This window comes from Carcharodon carcharias, chromosome 3 (assembly GCF_017639515.1).
Source record: "Carcharodon carcharias isolate sCarCar2 chromosome 3, sCarCar2.pri, whole genome shotgun sequence".
Classification (NCBI taxonomy): Eukaryota; Metazoa; Chordata; class Chondrichthyes; order Lamniformes; family Lamnidae; genus Carcharodon; species Carcharodon carcharias.
Genome location: NC_054469.1, coordinates 148,788,177 through 148,807,667, shown reverse-complemented (window position 1 = coordinate 148,807,667; position 19,491 = coordinate 148,788,177). Strand labels below are relative to the sequence as shown.

The following is a 19,491-nucleotide window of genomic DNA, read 5'->3' as shown; positions in this document are numbered from 1 at the left end:
GCCATCCCAGGAATCAGTCTGGTGAACCATTACTACATTCCTTCCATATTCGATCCCTCTTGTAATAAAGGAGAGCATTCCCCATTAGCCTTCTCAATTACATGCTGTACCTGCATACTAACTTCTTATGGCTCATGTGTGAGAACGCCGAGACCCCTCTGCATGTCAGAATTCTGCAGTCGTTCTCCATTTAAGTAATACTCTGCTTTTCTAATTTTCCTGCCAAAGTGAACTTTACATTTTCCCACATTAGACTTCATCTGCCACATTTTACAGAATGGAGTTCTTAGAGGAAGCAGGGTATGGGAAAGTGTAGTCAAGGTGCTGTGGAAGTCAGTGGGTTGTAGTGAATATACATTGATAGCTTACCTCCAAGGGAAGGGAAGAGTCAGGCCTTGTGAAGGTGAGAGAAGGGTGCAAATTGGAAACAAAGTTGATTAAATTTTCTTGTTCAGGTTGAGAACGATAGGCGTCGATGTGCCAGAAAAAGAGGTGAGGGACAGGGCTCAAGTAGGACTCGAACAAGGAGCATCCCATATATCCCACAAAAATGGTAGGCGTAGGTAGGATCCATATGAGTACCCAGAGAAACTCCTTTTATATAGAGGAAGTAAGTGGATTTAAAGGAGAAGTTTCATTGTGAGAACAAGTCCAGCCAGGTGGAGAAAGATAGTGGTGGATGGAGACTGGTTGGGTCTCCATTCAAGGAAGAAGTGGAGAGCCGTCAGACCGCCCTGGGGGGCATTGACAGATTGGACATCTATGGTGAAGTGGAGATGATTAGGGGCAAGAAACAAAACTGTTAAAGTGAAAGAGGGCATCAGAATAGTCATGGATGTAGGTGGGAGGAGACTGGACGAGGAAAAATGAAGTCAATTCAGTCAGGCAGGAACAGGCTGAAATTATAGGTTTACCAGAGCTGTCTGATTTATGGATCCTGGAAAGAAGGTCGAAATGGGATGTTCGATATTGGAGGACTACTGAGAATGAAGGTTGTGGAGAGAAGATCTCCAGAGGAGATGTCAGTGACAGACCTGGAGACGATAGCTTGTGGTGGTGGGGGCATGGGTTCATTAGGAGGAAATGTTGGGTCGTTGACTTTTGGCCACTGGAAGAGATTGGTTTGCCAGGCAACAACAGCAGCACCACCCTATCAGTAGGTTTGATGGCAGTTAGGTTTGGACCTGGGGGAACAGAGTCCAGCTACTTTGGGGGAAACAGGTCAGAGGTCAGCAATAGGTCAACAGAGAAATTGAGGTAGCCAATGTTACGCCTGCAGTTCTCAATGTAAAAAATCAAGCATGGGTAGGGGGCCAGAGGGAGGGGTCCAGGTGGAGGGAGACTATGGATACAGGTTTAAGAGCAGGGGAGGACTCCTGGTCAAAGAACTGGGTGCAGGGGTGAAAGCGACGGAAGAAAAAAACAATCAATCATACAAATTAGGAACAGAAGTAGGTGTGAGGATTGATTTTAAAAAAAAACTTTTGGGGAATATTGTGTTATTCTGTAAAGAAGGTTGGATGTGTGTGTATGATTTAATAAGCTGGGCAAAAGACTGATAGGCTGTCAGGTTTTCTGGGGGGTTTAAAACATGAAAAGATAGATGGTTAGATTTATGGTACAAGTAAATATCTTAGATCTAACATTTGCATTTTTAGATAAGTGAGAGATTGTTTGAATATCAAAGGAGAATCAGAGGTAAAAAGAAACATGTTTGCATCTTGCAGGAATTAGATAGGTAAATAGTAGTGGGGATATTATATTTTATTGACTCGAAAGCAAAGACAAGATCGAGACATAAAAGGTTTCATATTTGGAAGGATTTAAGTTTCAGAGAGGTGTAAGAATAATGGAACCTGAGATGAAAGGGAAAAAAAGGTATTTTAGAGTTACTGTGGAGAGCTTATGTTTAGAGGTAGCTGGAGCTGTCTGAGTTGTTGAGCTACAGGTGTTATCTATCGGCTGGGAGGAGGTGCAGTTTGAATCAACCATCCAGTAAAGGCAGAAAAGTCCTGGGTGGCAACAAGCAGTTTTATTCTGAAGTGGATTCCACTGCAGAGTTGGTGAGGGCAGAGGTCATGTGGTATGCCTTTATTGAGGCTCCAGCAGTTTGCCTTGTGTAACATTATGGGATTTTTATAGAGCTAACATCTATAAGGGACCATTGTCTGGAGGTTTACTTGTGGGTTTGACTAAGTAGAGTTTCTGGGGGAACATTTTACAAGACTAACCTTAATTGTGTAACTGTAATCTTGTGTGCTCAAGTTTTATTTTATTCTTAGTTACTTCATTTACTTTTAATTTTTAAAATCCGAAAAATGTTAATGGACTTCTTACTGCTGAGACTGGTATATCTTCTTCTCGTTTTCAGAGCACAAAAAAAAGGTACGGTCCGTAAGCCAAGTTTCCCTCTGGGATTTAGCTTGCGCAGCAATTAACACCAGCTGTGGTCATAACATAGACCATTCAGCCCCTCAAGCATGCTCCATGCTAAGTTTGAAATTCATTGAGATGGGAGCATGAAGGGATGAAGCTGAGGCCTTTCCCAAGGAGATATCATTCAGGGGAAAGTCAGAGGTTATTGTGAATAAAAGGCAAGGGGGAAGATTAGATGTAGAGATGGGATCAGAGGGAAGTGAAGGGGAAGAAAGATCCAGAGGGTGTTGGTACCCATGAGTTGTTGAAGATTGTGATCCTTCACAGCTGAAAGAAAGAAAAAGACTTTTTTTGTTAAAATGTTAGATGAGACATGTGATGAAATGAAACTGCTGAACAAGGCAGTTTTGAGATATGTATTGTACAACTGGTATGTAGGAGTGAAAGAAAAGTTTTGATCGTAAAACATGTGGGATTGCTCGGGGGAGAGATAGTGATGAATATTTAAATCTGTAACAATTCTATTTGGTGTATACCAGCATATGTAATTCAAGAGTTATCTACCAATGAATCATAAGTGCTAAGCACCAACCTTCGCAAAACTGAAAGCCAATTTAAATCAAACAGATACAAACCAACAAATAAGGAATATAATTGGAACTGAGTTGACTAGGTCAGATTGCTTGAACTAGCCAACTGTTTAACAGCTACCAAGTCATCTTTTGGCACCCATTTTTTAGGTCAAAAATTCCAATTGTAGGTTCAGATTCCATTGGTTTTTGGTGAAGGAGGTTGAGATTGGAAAGGTAATTGTGAATTTCAGATTCATTCTGTGAATTGAGTGTTGTGTTTTCAAAAGACAACTTGGAGATCAACTCACATTTAAAATATTAAAACAGGTGCCCCTTTTCCATTATGAATTACAGAAAACAGCACCAGTCCAATATGTTAACTGCTTGTCAAGAAGATATAATAACGTTATTGGAAATTATTTTAAAACAGAGTTCAAGTGGGGGTTGTGTGTGACTTAATTGGATTAAAGCCAGCTAGTCTGGATGCTTTGATGTATAGTAGTTTTGAGACGTTAATTAGGTAAATGTAAGGAGGGTATAACGTTAATTAAGTAAACATAAGATAAAGTGTAAATGTGCATTTGTTATGAGAAACCATTCAAGACTGTGGGTGAAATCTTGTACCTAGCTAGAAGAAGTCAAACAATGTATTTATTTTTTTCAGCTTACTAATAAAATTGATAGGATGAAAGGATGTTATTGTTAGAAGAGGTAAAGTTAAAAGCCTTGTGATACAATGTAAAATTTACATTCGAAGAGAAAGATATATAATAAAAGGAGAAAGGAGATTGTGTGTAAGGTAGGGGCATTTTAAGATCCAACAGTGTAAGAAGCCTCCAGTCTGCAAGCCTCAATCTGCTGTTTGCAAGGACCCAGAGCTGAAAGAAACTCATTTTGAATACAACTGTCCACGGTGTACTTTGCCAGGTGTCTGTTTAAATCTATGAGATTTACTGTTGCTTTAACGGGGATATAACTGAGAGTCAGATTAATTAGGGGATTTCTGTAGTTATTATAGTAGTAATTTTGTAGTTCTATGTATGTGTTTACAATCTTTGTATTAATAAATGCTTAATTTAGTTTTATTAAAAACCTTCGAGACTCGGTGGTCTTACTGAATTCAAAGCTTGCATCTGGAAACATACAAATTGCAAAAATGGGTTATGGCAGTTATTTCAAGTTTCCCTCTGGGATTTGAATAACCCTGCCTTTACCATTGGCTGTGTCATAATGTGCTAGAAATCAAAGATAATTGATCAAATAAATAGAAAGGCTGGGGGGGGATTTTATCTATCCCACTCCTTACTGTAGGTTATTTATAGCTTGTTGAAACATCAACTGCAGCCACAAACAGCCACATAGGAACATGATGTCATGGCGATGCCAGAGGCCCAACTTAAAAAAGGGCAGAATGCTGTACAAAATATTCCTAGATACAAAGTGTTCAGGAAAGAGAGGGAAGAAAAGAAAGGAGATGGGGTGGCTGTAATTAAGAAGGATGTTACTGTGTTGCAGGGATATGATGTCCTGGAGGAGTCAAATGCTGAACCTATTTGGTTAGAATTAAGAAACAATATAGGTGCCATTGTACTACTGGGTATACTCTATAAACTATTGTGAAATAAAAAAATGGAGCAAATTTGCAGGAAAATTACAGAAAATTGCAAAAACTATAGAGTAGTGATAATGGATCACACAGGATATATGGCATGGAAATAGACCATTTGGCTCAGCCAGTCTATGTGATCTTTATGCTCCACTCAAGTCTCTTCCCATCTCTCTCATCAAAACTTATCATAACTATCTACTCCCTTGTCTAGTTTTCTTTTAAATGCTTCTTTAAATGTGGGTGGCAGAGGTGACATGAGGAAAAATTTTTCTATGTGGTGAGTGGTTATGATCTGGGATGCAATACCTGAGAGGGTGCTGGAGGCAGTTACAATCAGGTGTTTCAAAAGTGAACTGGATAAGCACCTGAAGAGAAAAAGCTTGCAGGGCTCTGAGAAAAGGATGGGGGAATGGAACTGGCCGAGTTGCTCTTGCAGAGAGCCAGCAGAGACATGATGGGCCAAGTGGCCTCCTTCTGCGCTGTAGCCATGCTGATTTTATGATATATCCACATATAGATATGCAAATTCAATTGTAGAAGAAAAATTTTAATTCAAAATCAGTCTCTCTTGTGGTTCTCTGTCTCAAATTGTTTCTCAGAAACGCATTTGTACATTGAATGTTCCATTGTACATTTGACAGTGATCAAAAGCAGAGTGGAGCTGTGTGATGCTATGACAATGAGAGGCATAGAACTCTAAAATCTGTGGAAATTTCAGGAAATCTCTTAGGTAATTCAACTTTGCTGAGAAAGAAACTCTTCGCCCAGTGGGTCTCAAGATAGTTCCTTTGAATTTGTGAAGAATGTGAGACAAGAGTATGCCTCAAGCATTCATTTATATAAAGCAAAAAAATGAAAAGAAGAGCAGTGCAATTGAGAAAAGTGCTTTTGAATCTGTTTTTGAGAGTTGACGGAGGATAAATATTGGCCAGAATACTGAGTATAACTTCCCTGCTCTTCTTTGAAAATGATGCTATAACATCTTTACCTGGGAGATATGGTGGAACAAGAGGGAAAGAGAGTGTACAGGGGGAAGGAAAGAAAATTTATTTATCCAACAAGATTAATGTCCAGATCAGAAAAGAGAAAAACTAAGCAAACGTTATAACACATACCCTTTCTTTTTTTGATATTGCAGATCTTAGCACTTGTATCTCTGCCTTATATCTATTCTCAGTATCAGCAAGTTCCTCTTTTAGCAAATCAATTTTTATTCGTGCACTGTGCAGGTCACCCATGGTTTTGTCACGAATGTTGGAAGTATCAGCAAGCTCCTGAGCCATCAAAGCAATTTTCTGCTCACTTGCTTGCACATGTTCCTCAGCTCTGCGTAGACGTTCACGAAGAATGGATACTTCATCCTGAAAATCACAGCAGACATGGGAAAATAGTTACAGCTGTTGTTTTGGCCATTTGAACAAACCAAAGATATGGATGTTTATTGCATTCCAAATTGTAGTGACAAGAAAAAAGCATCAGCTAATCACAGCACATCAGTAATAATGCTCTTTTCATAATGCTGAAAGAACTTGCAAGCCACTTGATCATTAGGATTTTTGAGAAGTTAGACGATGCAAATACATATAAAGACAAATCGAAGCATAGTCAGTTTTAGTCATGAGTTCTGAAAATGGTGTTCAACACTGTCAATGTATCATAGATATATTTTTTCCAGAGAAGTTTATCTTCCTACAAAAAACATCAAGTTAATTCAAAATAAATGTTAGTAATAATGTAGTAAGAAGGATCGCCCATTTACTTTCATTTAACAATAACTTTCTTGCTACATTGTTACATTTATTTTGCGTTAACATTGTGTTTTTGGTTACCTTGTTAAAATTCATGAGGGACTTTGAGCTTCACACCCATTGCCCCAATTGCACGTCCCTTCACATTCCCATTTCTAAAGACCCTCTTCATCACATCACTAATCCAGCTCTTCCTCTTTCAACTGCCAAGCTGTTTTCCCGGTCTCCCTTGCTCCACTGTCATTCACCTCTGTCAGCCCTCAAAACACACTCCGCCAAAGTAGGTGACAAGGCAGAGGTTCCTTATTCTCAAACTGTTTCCACCCTTTGTTTGCTCGAAGATTTTTTTCTTTCAACATTCAACTTCTTGCTTTTAAGAAATAAGATGAAGGTTAAAATTTCTTGTCTGCTTCTCATTTTGTGCATCACCTGCCTGTTTCACAGCAGATAGAAATTGGAATCTCAGGTGTATTTGATTAGAGCTGACATTTTCTAAACATCAACAAAACCCAAATGAGTTCATTATTGGTCTCAAAATTAAACCTAAATATTCAAGATTTTAATTATTGAAGAAAGTATTTTCAGTGATTTTTGTAGAAACCAGTAGTCAGATTGCATTTAGTAACGAGTTTAGATAGGCACAAAGCCAATTGTAAGTGGAGACAGAGGAGCATAGAAATACAAAAAAGTTGACAAAAATGTGAGGAGTTAACATCCACTTCAAGTCTGCGCAATTTAGTTTTGAAGAATTTTTCCGAAGGACTTAAAAAGTTTACATGGCAACGTGGAAAGAGCACAGGAGTGGGACAAACTGGATAACCCGACAAAGGCAGTATCATTATGCACTGAATGGCCTCCTTCTGTGCTGTATGAAACTAGTCCAATTGAGATAAATCACATGCACATATATCCCATCCCCTAATGTACAAAAATTTATTGGCAGGTTACCATATCTTGAAGCAAAATTCACAAATATAGAAATATGAAAAGTAATATGAAAAGTAGTAGAGACCCAAATTTAAAAGTACTCATTTCAAACGTTTGATTTATTAAGAAAGGACTATGTCTTTCAAGCATTGGTTATGTCGACAGCGAGACTTCGGGAGAGAGAAGTGAAGGCAGCAAGGCTTCTAGAGGAGAGCGGGAATTTCAGTTTTGAAAAAAGTGATCAGTGACATCATAGGAAAGCTGTAAATTGATTGGCCGGTGAGTAACAGCCGTTGGATACCGTGTGCAAACAGTTGGAAATTAGAAAATAAAATATTTAAAAATTTACATTTTTTAAAGTGGTAAAGGTCTATTCTATTACTAAGATTTAAATTAACACTGAGCGCTGGCAAGAAGAGGCACTAAATAAAGGAAAATAAATAATCAAATAAAATTAAATAATTAGTTAATTAAAATAGATTAAGAATGGCGGGGCAGGTAATGTGTTGCGACTGCTGAATGTGGGTTCAACCCCCCCCCGACTTTAAATCAGCTTATATTTCACCTCTCTTCTATTTTTACTTAGTTCTGTTGAAGAGTCATACGGACTCGAAACGTTAACTGTGTTCCTCTCCGCAGATGCTGCCAGACCTGCTGAGTTTTTCCAGGTATTTTTATTTTTGTTTTGGATTTCCAGCATTCGCAGTTTTTTGCTTTTATCTTTATGAGAAAATTTCATGTTCAGTTTGAAAGCAAGAGGTGTGGGCTCATGAGTGGTGTTTTAAACATAAATAAAAGGTAACTATGAGGATATGAAGGCAGAGCTGGGTATGAAGGCAGAGGTGGCTAAGGTGAACTGGGAAACTAGTGTCGTGTCCATAAGAAATGAAAGAGATCATGAACTGTTCAAATCAAACCTTATTTTCCATTCGCTTAAGAATGCACTTTGCTGGACCAGGTCACATGATTTGCAAGTTGGCTACAGTTTTGGAAACTTCCAACAGTAATTATAGGACCAAGCTCAGCCTTCATCCTCGTGGAATTTCACACCTATCATTGTATGGACCCATTACAATCGATGAAACAAGTGAGCAACAAACGGTCCGTCTCCCCAGCTTGGACCACAACAAAGGGATAGCCATCAAAACTCATTAGACCTGTGGAGGTGCTAATAGCCACTATCACTTAAGGTGAACAATAGATTTTGACCAGAGGCATAAAAACTGATTGTTACTGTGAGTGACTCATCAAAGACAACCCCACATGACCTTTGGTTTTGGTAAGTTTAAAGGCTAAATTCCTGGACTCCCAGGGCCATCTGCTGTTAAACATCCAGCCTATCAACACGAAAGCCGGAATCCAGGCTGACAACAAAGCTTGCCTCAAGTCTAAACCTGCTCAAAGCCAGGTTCTCTGGAGGACTCCTGTGATCGCCAGTAAGTGGACCGACTTCATCTTGCTGCGTCATCAACTTTAAAGAAATTTTCTAACTCCTGCTTTCAGCTAACTGAACCCACCTTAATTCCTACGTGAAGGAACCCTCAGTGGACTCTGGCATTCAAGTGAATTAATATCCATATCTTTGTTTTTTTTAGAAAAAGTTATTCCTAGTTGTAAAACTCTTTTCTTTCCTATTTCCTTCTTGCGTGCATTTATGTAGTTGTGACGACCATCTCCGAGTTTGAATGTATAATTAAACAATACTTCTGATTTAACCTTCAAGAGGTTTTGCTGCGAGTCACTTTAAAACTGACTTAACGGAAAGGGGGTTTGGGGAAACAACCAGGGCCATCTCAAAAATTAAAACAGCTTTTATTGAGGGACAGCGAGAAAAATAAAGGAGTTCAGTTCACCTCTGTCCCTTGTCCATAACACTAGGTTAAAGGTGGGACAGTTGTGGTGCAATGTCAGGCTTTTAAGGAGATATTTAATAACTCTCAGCAAAGATTTATCCCAATGAGAAAGAAAGGCTCTTTGAGAAAGATGCAGAAACTATAGCTAAATAAGGAAGTTAAGGATAATAGCAAATTGAAAGAAACACTGTACAAATCTGCAAAAATTAGTGGTAGGTCAGAGGATTGGACAGAATTTAAGAACTGGCAAAGAATGACTAAAAAGAAAATAAAGAGGCAGAAATCAGAGTATGAGAGAAAGCTTTCCAGTAATATAAAAACAGATTATTGTAAGTTTCTATAAGTATTTTATAGAAAAAGAGTAACTAAAGCTACTGTTGGTCCTCTTAATAGTGAGCCTCGGGAACCAAGAATGGAAAACAAATGAGTGGCATAGGCGTTGAACAGGTATTTTGTGTCTGTCTTCATGGTAGAAGACTTTGGGAAATTTTCTAAGATAATTGAAAATCAAGACATGATAGGGAGGGATGAGCTTAAAACAATCACCATCACCAGGAGAAGGTGCTAGGAAAACTATTAGACCTATAGGCTGACAAGTCCCAAGGACCAGATGGCCTGCATCCTTGAGTCTTAAAAGAAGTGGCTGCACAGATAGTAGATGCATTGTTTATAATCTTCCAAAATTCGTTAAGATTCTGGAAGGGTCCCAGTGGATTGGAAAATAGTATAACGCCTTTCTTCAAGAAAGGACAGAGGCAGAAAGCAGGAAACGATGGGCCAGTTAGTCTAATATCTGTCATATGGGAAATGTTAGAATCCATTATTAAAGGAGGTTATAGCAGGATACTTAGAAAATCATGATGTGATCAGACAGGGCCAACATGGCTGTTTCAAAGGAAAATAATTTTTAACTAATCTACTGGAGTCTTTGACAAAGTAACATTCAAAGTGGATAAAGGGGAACCGGTGGGTGTGGTGTATTTGGGTTTCCAAAAGGCATTTGATGTAAGTTGCCACATCAAACGTAACTACACAAGATAAGAGCACATGGTGTAGGGAGTAATATATTACATGGATAAAGGATTGGTTAGCTAACAGGAAGCAGAGAGTAGGATAAATAAGTCTTCTTCAAATTGGCAAGCTATAACTAAACAAGTGCCACAGGGATCAATGCTGGGGCCTCAACTATTTACAATCTGTATCAAGGATTTGGATGAAGGAACCAAATGTGTGGTAGTTAAATTTGCTGATGACACCAAAATAAGCAGGAAAGTAAGCTGTTAAGAGGAGGTAGAGAGTTTGCAAAGGGTTATAGACAGTTTAAATGAGTGGGCAAAAATTTGGCAGGTGGAGTATAATATGGGTTAATGTGAACTTGTCCATTTTTGGTAGGAAGAATAGAAAAGCAGTATATTATTTAAATTATGATGTGGCAGATGATGTGTGCCAGGTGGATCAAATCCATGAGGGAAACTTGATCATGCGGTCACAACTGTTTTACAATTTGTATTTTATTTTGAGATGTGTGCCCTGAATTCAGAAGTAATAAGACTACCATGACTTCAGAGGTTTTAAGAAAACTAAATTAAACATTTATTAATAAAAGAAAAGATTTCATGCACATACATTGGTCTACAAATTACTACTGTAATAACTCCTAAAACCCCTAATTAATCTGGCTCCCAGTTACACCTCTATTGAAGCAACAGTAGAAAAACAAATAGATTTAAACAGACCCAGGCAAAACAACACGATATCCTGGACAGTGATATTCAAAGTGAGTTTTCTCAGCTTTGGTTCTTGTAGACAGCAACTTGATGCAGAGAGGCTGGAGGCTTTTCACACTTGTGTTAGATTTTAGAATTCCTTCTCTTTACACATAACCTCACCTACTTTATATGTTTCTCCCTTTTAATGCCAAGTCCACTGTTTCCTTTTTTTTTTGCAACTTCACTTTTCTCATAATATAAATCTTTCAGAGTACTGACTTTTATCAGTAACCTTTGGGAAAAATAAACACACTGTTTAGTTTATCTTCCTCTGGCTAGGTATAACATGTTACCATCTGTTTGAAATTCAAACTAACCTAATTTATCTATAAATGCAAATTTTCCTTACACCTCATCTTCTAAAACTTCAGCCATGTTTACCTATTTAGCATTCAAAACCTAGCTCCTTGTTGATAACTCAAAGCCTCTAGACCAGCTGTCTCCAATTCAATTAAATCACACACAAACACAGAACCTATCAACACCCAACTATTAACCTACTTTTACAATAAATCACAATAATATTATGAGAATTATATTTTCACGACAAAATGGAGAAATTACAGGAATCGGTGGTACAGATGGAACTAGGTGCCCTGGTACATGAATCACAAAGCTAGTATGCAGGTACATCAAGTGATCAAGACGACAAATGGAATGTTGGCACTTATGCAAGAGGAATTGAATATAAAAGTGGGGAAGTTTTACTGCAGCTGTACAGGGCCTTGGTGAGATCAAATCTGGAGTACTGGGTACAGTTTTGGTCTCCTTATTTGAAAAAAAAAAGAGATATAACGGCTTTAGAAGCAGTTCGGAGAAGGGCCACTTGACTCATTCCTGGGATGAATGGCTTATCTTATAAAGAAAGGTCGAAAAGGTTAAGCCTATACCCTATGGAGTTTAGAAGAATGCGAGGTGATCTTGAGGGGTTTTGATGGGACAGATACTGGGAGAAGTTTCCTTTTGTGGGGGAAACTAGAACCGGGGACATAATAAGAGGTCTCCCTTTTAAGACAGATGAGGAAATTATTTTTCTCTCAGAGTCTAGGGTGTGGAATTCTCTTCCCTAGAAGTTAGTGGGGACTGAGTCTTTAAATTTATTCAAGGCAGAGTTAAGAGAGATTTTTGTTACACAAGGGAGTCAAGGGTTATGGGGAGCAGGCAGGAAAGTGGGGCTGAAACCACAACCAGATCAGCCATGATCTTACCGAATGGTGGAGCAGGCTCAAAGGCCTGAATGGCTTTCTCCTGACCCCATGCTCCTGGAATGGAGGAAAACAACTCACCCATGCTATCTGGGCACATTCCATAGACCTTTTCTATGCCCTATTAAAGTCCACTTGCAGACAAGTTCATGTTCCTTCTGGACCAAAAAAATTAGAGGAATACAGGAAAAGAACACAAAGGAGGAACTAATTGGAGAGCTCTTTCAAGTAGCACAGACACGTTGGGCCAAATGCCCTCCAGCTCTGTATCATTCCATGCTTCTTTTACCTTATATACAAAACAATCTGGAACCACAAGCCACAAGATTAACAGTGAACCTTTTTGCCAATAAGGTACATGCTGAAATATTAGTAATTCACACTGTATATTGATCTCTCCAACTGATGGAGAAAACAATCCCAATCAAACCATATACCTCAGCTCATTTAAGTGAAATTAAACAAGAAAAAGCATCACTTTTCACTAAATTATGATATCTCATATTCAATGTCTCTCAATAAAACAATAACATTCTAAAAGCATTCTAACCGCTGTTTAAAACTTGGATCCTTGATCAAAACCTTTTTACCAAAAGGAAAATTCATAGAATTATCTATCTGTCTCTACACGTATAGTTAAACAAATCTGCATCAGGCCAGATAATGTTCCTCCTTTAAAATGGGATAAAAAAAATCAAAGCTCCATAACAACATATGCAATGGAGTAGTCAAATGGATAAGTGTATGTATGCACACATTGTAGCGTGCCTTCTTCCCAACACGGTAAGAATCAAATGGACTACCAGTCACACAGAGTGCCGCGCAACAGATAACAATCTATCATCCCGAACAATGCACCTGCACAGGAGACAATTATTGATCAGGATAAGAAAGCACAGGACATGGAATTGAGCACTGGTGAAGAAATTGTAGCAATGGTACCAGTTAATGTGGTGCTGTCTGGTACAGGATGGAGCTTCAGCATGTATACATGTGGCAAGAGGCCCCGATAGGTCTGTTTTCAAACAAAGGCTGCTGTGTGCAAAGAGGTTCTACTCCTGAAAGGTGGTCTGGGTAACTTGGAAGATTCCACAACAAACATGCACAGTGTCTGCACAGAGATTTGTCACTTCGCAACTATAGTGCAGACTGTAACTTGGCTATGGGTACAGTAATACGCTGAATGATGTTTATCATGCAAGCACAGGTTCAATCCCAAGCACACAATCCCAGGTGTAACTGGATGGCACTCAAACAGTAGTTGTGTGCTGTCACATATCTCTGCACACACAATAATGACATTGCTTCTGAAAGCAATTAGACCCCAGAGGTACATCCTGGAAAAAATAATTCAAACCAGAATTTCAGGAGGCCAAGCAAATACTCAGAATAAAAGGATTTTTTTAACTAGCAGTCATTTCCGATTAATGGCTTGTGTTAATTAAATACAAATGTCAAGTAATATGAATAAATGGCGACATTGAATCACCTTATAAGGAATATCTGGGTTGTCCCTCAAACACCACATTCTTATTTCTCACCCATTTAACAAAGCAGCAAATCAGACAAGGGAGTTGAATATCATCTCCAACAGTCATGTTCTCAGGTCCGTCTCAACTTACATCTATTTTTAATAACACCCAATATGCAATCAAGATTTTGGGATAAATCAGAAGGTTTATTGGCTTAAAGGAAAAGAAAGCAAAAATAAGTTAGAAATTGCAAGGTCAAGTTTAACTTGGAGGTCAACATGTTAAGAACATGGATAATAATAGATAATTTACTTGTAAGGTAAGATACACTAGGATAACAAGCAGATGACTGAAAAGAACATGAATACCATGACTATGGGTAAAGAATATTCAAAAACCTTACAATAAACAGTCATGGAATGAGAAGGTTGCATGTGCACGTGCATGCATAGATACACATATAAAGGAACCTAACCATAAGCTAAGCATACAATGATCTTCAACAAAAACTATAATTGTTACTTAAAACAATTACAATCACCAGGAAAAGTGCACTGAGAAAATTATTAAATATAAAAGCTGACAAGTCCCCAGGTTCTGATGGACTTCATCCTAGAAGCTTAAAAGAAGTGGCTAAGAAAACAGATGCATTGGTTTTAATTTTCCAAAATACCCTAAATTCAGAAAAGGTCCCATCAGATGGGAAACAGTGAATATGACTCCTTTATTCAAGAAAGGAAGGAGACAGAAAGCAGGAAACTGCAGGTCAGTTAGCTTAACATCTGTTATAGGGAAGTTGCTGGAAACAATATTGAGGTTATAGCAAAACAAAAACAGAATTACCTGGAAAAACTCAGCAGGTCTGGCAGCATTGGCGGAGAAGAAAAGAGTTGACATTTCGAGTCCTCATGACCCCTCAACAGAACTGAGTGAATCTTAGGAAAGGGGTGGAAAGGCTAGCTGGGCATAAGAGATTTAAGAATAATGGAAATAGGTGGGAAAAGAAAAATCTATATAAATTATTGGGGAAAAAACAAAAGGAAGGGGGAAGAAACAGAAAGGGGGTGGGGATGGAGGAGGGAGTTCAAGATCTAAAGTTGTTGAATTCAATATTCAGTCCGGAAGGTTGTAAAGTGCCTAGTCGGAAGATGAGGTGCTGTTCCTCCAGTTTGCATTGGGCTTCACTGGAACAATGCAGCAAGCCAAGGACCGACATGTGGGCAAGAGAGCAGGGTGGAGTGTTGCCATTCACAAGGAGACAGCAATGTATACCTTAAAAGACCCTTCCAAAGATGCTGTGAGAGGCATAGAAGGCTGCCCACAGTTTTTATCTTCAGTCAAGAATTATTTTCAAAGTGAAATACAAGATTAGTCAATTCATAAAAATAACCATAACATTTCAAAAGAACAAGGGACCCAACCACATGCATTTGCAATGTCGCAATTTCCACATCATGTTGTTGAGCTTATTTATTGTTTAAGATGGTAAATCATGTGATTTTTTTTTTGCTACATCACCATCACATTGACTGCAGCCCAAAAATGGCAAGAGACAGGGAGGTTTGGGTCATTCTTGCGGACAGACCGCAGGTGTTCTGCAAAGCGGTCGCCCAGTTTACGTTTGGTCTCTCCAATGTAGAGGAGACCACATTGGGAGCAAGAATGCAGTAGACTAAGTTGGGGGAAATGCAAGTGAAATGCTGCTTCACTTGAAAGAAGTGTTTGGGCCCTTGGACGGTGAGGAGAGAAGAAGTGAAGGGGCAGGTGTTGCATCTTTTGTGTGGGCATGGGGAGGTGCTACAGGTGGGGGTTGAGGAGTAGGGGGTGATGGAGGAGTGGACTAGGTTGTCCTGGAGGGAACGATCCCTACGGAATGCCGCTAGGGAGGGTGAAGGGAAGATGTGTTTGGTGGTGGCATCATGCTGGAGTTGGCGGAAATGGCGGAGGATGATCCTTTGAATGCGGAGGCTGGTGGGGTGATAAGTGAGGACAAGGGGGACCCTATCATGTTTCTGGGAGGGAGGAGAAGGTGTGAGGGCGGACGCGCGGGAGATGGGCCGGACACGGTTGAGGTTGTCAACGACCGTGGGTGGAAAACCTCGGTTAAGGAAGAAGGAGGACATGTCAGAGGAACTGTTTTTGAAGGTAGCATCATCAGAACAGATGCGACGGAGGCAAAGGAACTGAGAGAATGGAATGGAGTCCTTACAGGAAGCAGGGTGTGAGGAGCTGTAGTCGAGGTAGCTGTGGGAGTCGGTAGGCTTGTAATGGATATTGGTGGACAGTCTATCACCAGAGATTGAGACAGAGAGGTCAAGGAAGGGAAGGGAAGTGTCAGAGATGGACCATGTGAAAATGATGGAAGGGTGGAGATTGGAAGCAAAATTAATAAATTTTTCCAAGTCCCAACGAGAGCATGAAGCAGCACTGAAGTAATCATTGATGTACCGGTGAAAGAGTTATGGAAGGGGAGTAGGACTGGAACAAGGAATGTTCCACATACCCCATAAAGAGACAGGCATAACTGGGGCCCATGCGGGTACCCACAGCCACACCTTTTATTTGGAGGAAGTGAGAGGAGTTGAAGGAGAAATTGTTTAGTGTGGGAACAAGTTCAGCCAGACGGAGGAGAGTAGTGGTGGATGGGGATTGTTTGGGCCTCTGTTCGAGGAAGAAGCTAAGGGCCCTCAGACCATTCTGGTGGGGGATGGAGGTGTAGAGGGATTGGACGTCCATGGTGAAGAGGAAGCGGTTGGGGCCAGGGAACTGGAAATTGTTGATGTGACGTAAGGTGTCAGAGGAATCACGGATGTAGGTGGGAAGGGACTGGACAAGGGGAGAGAGAAGTGAGTCAAGATAATGAGAAATGAGTTCCGTGGGGCAGGAGCAAGCTGACACGATTGGTTTACCGGGACAGTTCTGTTTGTGGATTTTGGGTAGGAGGTAGAAGCAGGCCGTCCGAGGTTGGGCGACTATCAGGTTGGAAGCTGTGGGTGGAAGATCTCTAGAGGAGATGAGGTCAGTGACAGTCCTGGAAACAATGGCTTGATGTTCAGTGGTGGGGTCATGGTCCAGGGAGAGGTAGGAGGAAGTGTCTGCGAGTTGACGCTCAGCCTCCGCAAGGTAGAGGTCAGTGCGCCAGACAACAACAGCACCACCCTTGTCAGCGGGTTTGATGACAATGTTGGGGTTGGACCTGAGAGAACGGAGTTGCAGTAAGTTCAGAGAGACAGATTAGAATGGGTGAGAGGAGCAGAGAAATTGAGACGACTAATGTCGCGCCGACAGTTCTCAATGAAAAGTTCAAGAGAAGGTAAGAATCCAGAGGGAGGGGTCCAGGTGGAGGGAGAATATTGGAGTTGGGTAAAAGGATGGTCTGAGGGCCCTTAGCTTCTTCCTCGAACAGAGGCCCAAACAATCCCCATCTACCAATACTCTCCTCCGTCTGGCTGAACTTGTTCTCACGCTGAACAATTTCTCCTTCAACTCCTCTCACTTCCTCCAACTAAAAGGTATGGCTATGGGTACCCGCATGGGCCCCAGCTATGCCTGTCTCTTTATGGGGTACGTGGAACATTCCTTGTTCCACTCCTACTCCGGCCCCCTTTCACAACTCTTTCTCCGGTACATCGATGATTACTTTGGTGCTGCTTCATGCTCGCGTTGGGACTTGGAAAAATTTATTAATTTTGCTTCCAATCTCACCTCTCCATCATTTTCACATGGTCCATCTCTGACACTTCCCTTCCCTTCCTTGATCTCTCTGTCTCAATCTCTGGTGATAGACTGTCCACCAATATCCATTACAAGCCTACCGACTCCCACAGCTACCTCGACTACAGCTCCTCACACCCTGCTTCCTGTAAGGACTCCATTCCATTCTCTCAGTTCCTTTGCCTCCGTCGCATCTGTTCTGATGATGCTACCTTCAAAAACAGTTCCTCTGACATGTCCTCCTACTTCCTTAGCCGAGGTTTTCCACCCACGGTCGTTGACAGGGCCCTCAACCGTGTCCGGCCCATCTCCCGCGCATCCGCCCTCACGCCTTCTCCTACCTCCCAGAAACGTAATAGGGTCCCCCTTGTCCTCACTTATCACCCCACCAGCCTCCGCAATCAAAGGATCATCCTCCGCCATTTGTGCCAACTCCAGCATGATGCCACCACCAAACACATCTTCCCTTCATCCCCCCGGCGGCTTTGCGTAGGGATCGTTCCCTCTGGGACACCCTGGTCCACTCCTCCATCACCCCCTACTCCTCAACCCCCACCTATGGCACCTCCCCTTGCCCACGCAAAAGATGCAACACCTGCCCCTTCACTTCTTCTCTCCTCACCGTCCAAGGGCCCAAACACTTCTTTCAAGTGAAGCAGCATTTCACTTGCATTTCCCCCAACTTAGTCTACTGCATTCGTTGCTCCCAATGCGGTCTCCTCTACATTGGAGAGACCAAACGTAAACTGGGCGACCGCTTTGCAGAACACCTGCGGTCTGTCTGCAAGAATGACCCAAACCTCCCTGTCGCTTGCCATTTTTACAATCCACCCTGCTCTCTTGCCCATATGTCTGTCCTTGGCTTGCTGCATTGTTCCAGTGAAGCCCATCGCAAACTGGAGGAACAGCACCTCATCTTCCGACTAGGCACTTTACAGCCTTCCAGATTGAATATTGAATTCAACAACTTAAGATCTTGAACTCCCTCCTCCATCCCCACCCCCCTTCTGTTTCTTCTCCCTTCCTTTTGTTTTTTCCAATAACTTATATAGATTTTTTTTTTCCCACATATTTCCATTATTTTTAAATCTTTTATGCCCTGCTCGCTTTTCCACCCCACCCCCACTATAGCTGTACCTTGAGTGCCCTACCATCCATTCTTAATTAGCACATTCGTTTAGATAATTTCACCACCTTCAACACCTCTGTGTTCTTTTGTCTGTGACATCTTTTGATTATCTGCTCCTATCACTGCTTGCTTGTCCCTACAACCACACCACCAACCCCCCCCCCCCCCCCACTTCTCCCCACCCCCCCACCACATTAAACCAGCTTATATTTCACCCCTCTCCTAAGATTCACTCAGTTCTGTTGAAGGGTCATGAGGACTCGAATGTCAACTCTTTTCTTCTCCATCAATGCTGCTAGATCTGCTGAGTTTTTCCAGGTAATTCTGTTTTTGTTTTGGATTTCCAGCATCCGCAGTTTTTTGTTTTTAGCTTGAGGTTATAGCAACGCATGTGGAAAATCTCAATGCAACCAAGCAGAGTCAACATGGCTTCATGAAAGGAAAATCATGTTTGACAAATTTATTAGAGTCCTTTGAGGAAGTAATAAGCACTGTGGATAAAGGAGGACCTGTGTAGTACTTAGATTTCTAGATGGCATTTGACAAGGTATGACATTAAAGCTTAGGATACTATGTATAGGGCATAACATATTAGCATGGATAGAGGACTGGTTAGTTAACAGGAAGCAGAGAGTAGGCTTAAATGGGTCCTTTTCAGGTTGCAAGGGTGTATGAGTGGAGTGCCACTGGGATCACTGCTGGGGTCTCAATTATTTACAATTTATATAAATGATTTGAATGAATGGACCAAATGTACTGTTGCTAAATATGCTGATGATACAAAACTAGGTAGGAAAGTAAGTTGTAAAGAGGACATAAGGAGTCTGCAAAGGGACATAGATAGGTTAAGTAAGTGGGCAAAAACTGGCAGGTGGAGTATAATGTGGGAAAATGTGAACATGTGCATTTTGGCAGGTAGGAGAGAAAAGCAGCACATTCCTTAAATGGAGAGAGATTACAGAACTCGAAGTAGAGAGGGGTCTGGATGTCTTGGTACATGAATCAGGAAGTTAGTATGCAGTTCCAGCAAGTTATCAGGAAGGTAAATGGAATGTTGTCGTTTATTGCAAGGGGAATGGAATATAAAAGCAGGGATGTTTTGCTACAGTTGTACAAA

At 40.9% G+C, this 19,491-nt stretch overlaps 1 protein-coding gene across 2 annotated transcripts in view; it reads right to left on the bottom strand.

The window, feature by feature from the left end:
* The window catches only part of tax1bp1b (Tax1 (human T-cell leukemia virus type I) binding protein 1b), a 154,296-nt gene that overhangs the window by 62,087 nt on the left and 72,718 nt on the right, over positions 1–19,491 (bottom strand). For both annotated transcript variants that reach the window (XM_041183743.1, XM_041183745.1), the window contains exon 9: positions 5,673–5,918. In XM_041183743.1, coding sequence (XP_041039677.1) covers positions 5,673–5,918 — 246 coding nt within the window. The remainder of the gene's footprint in view (positions 1–5,672; positions 5,919–19,491) is intronic.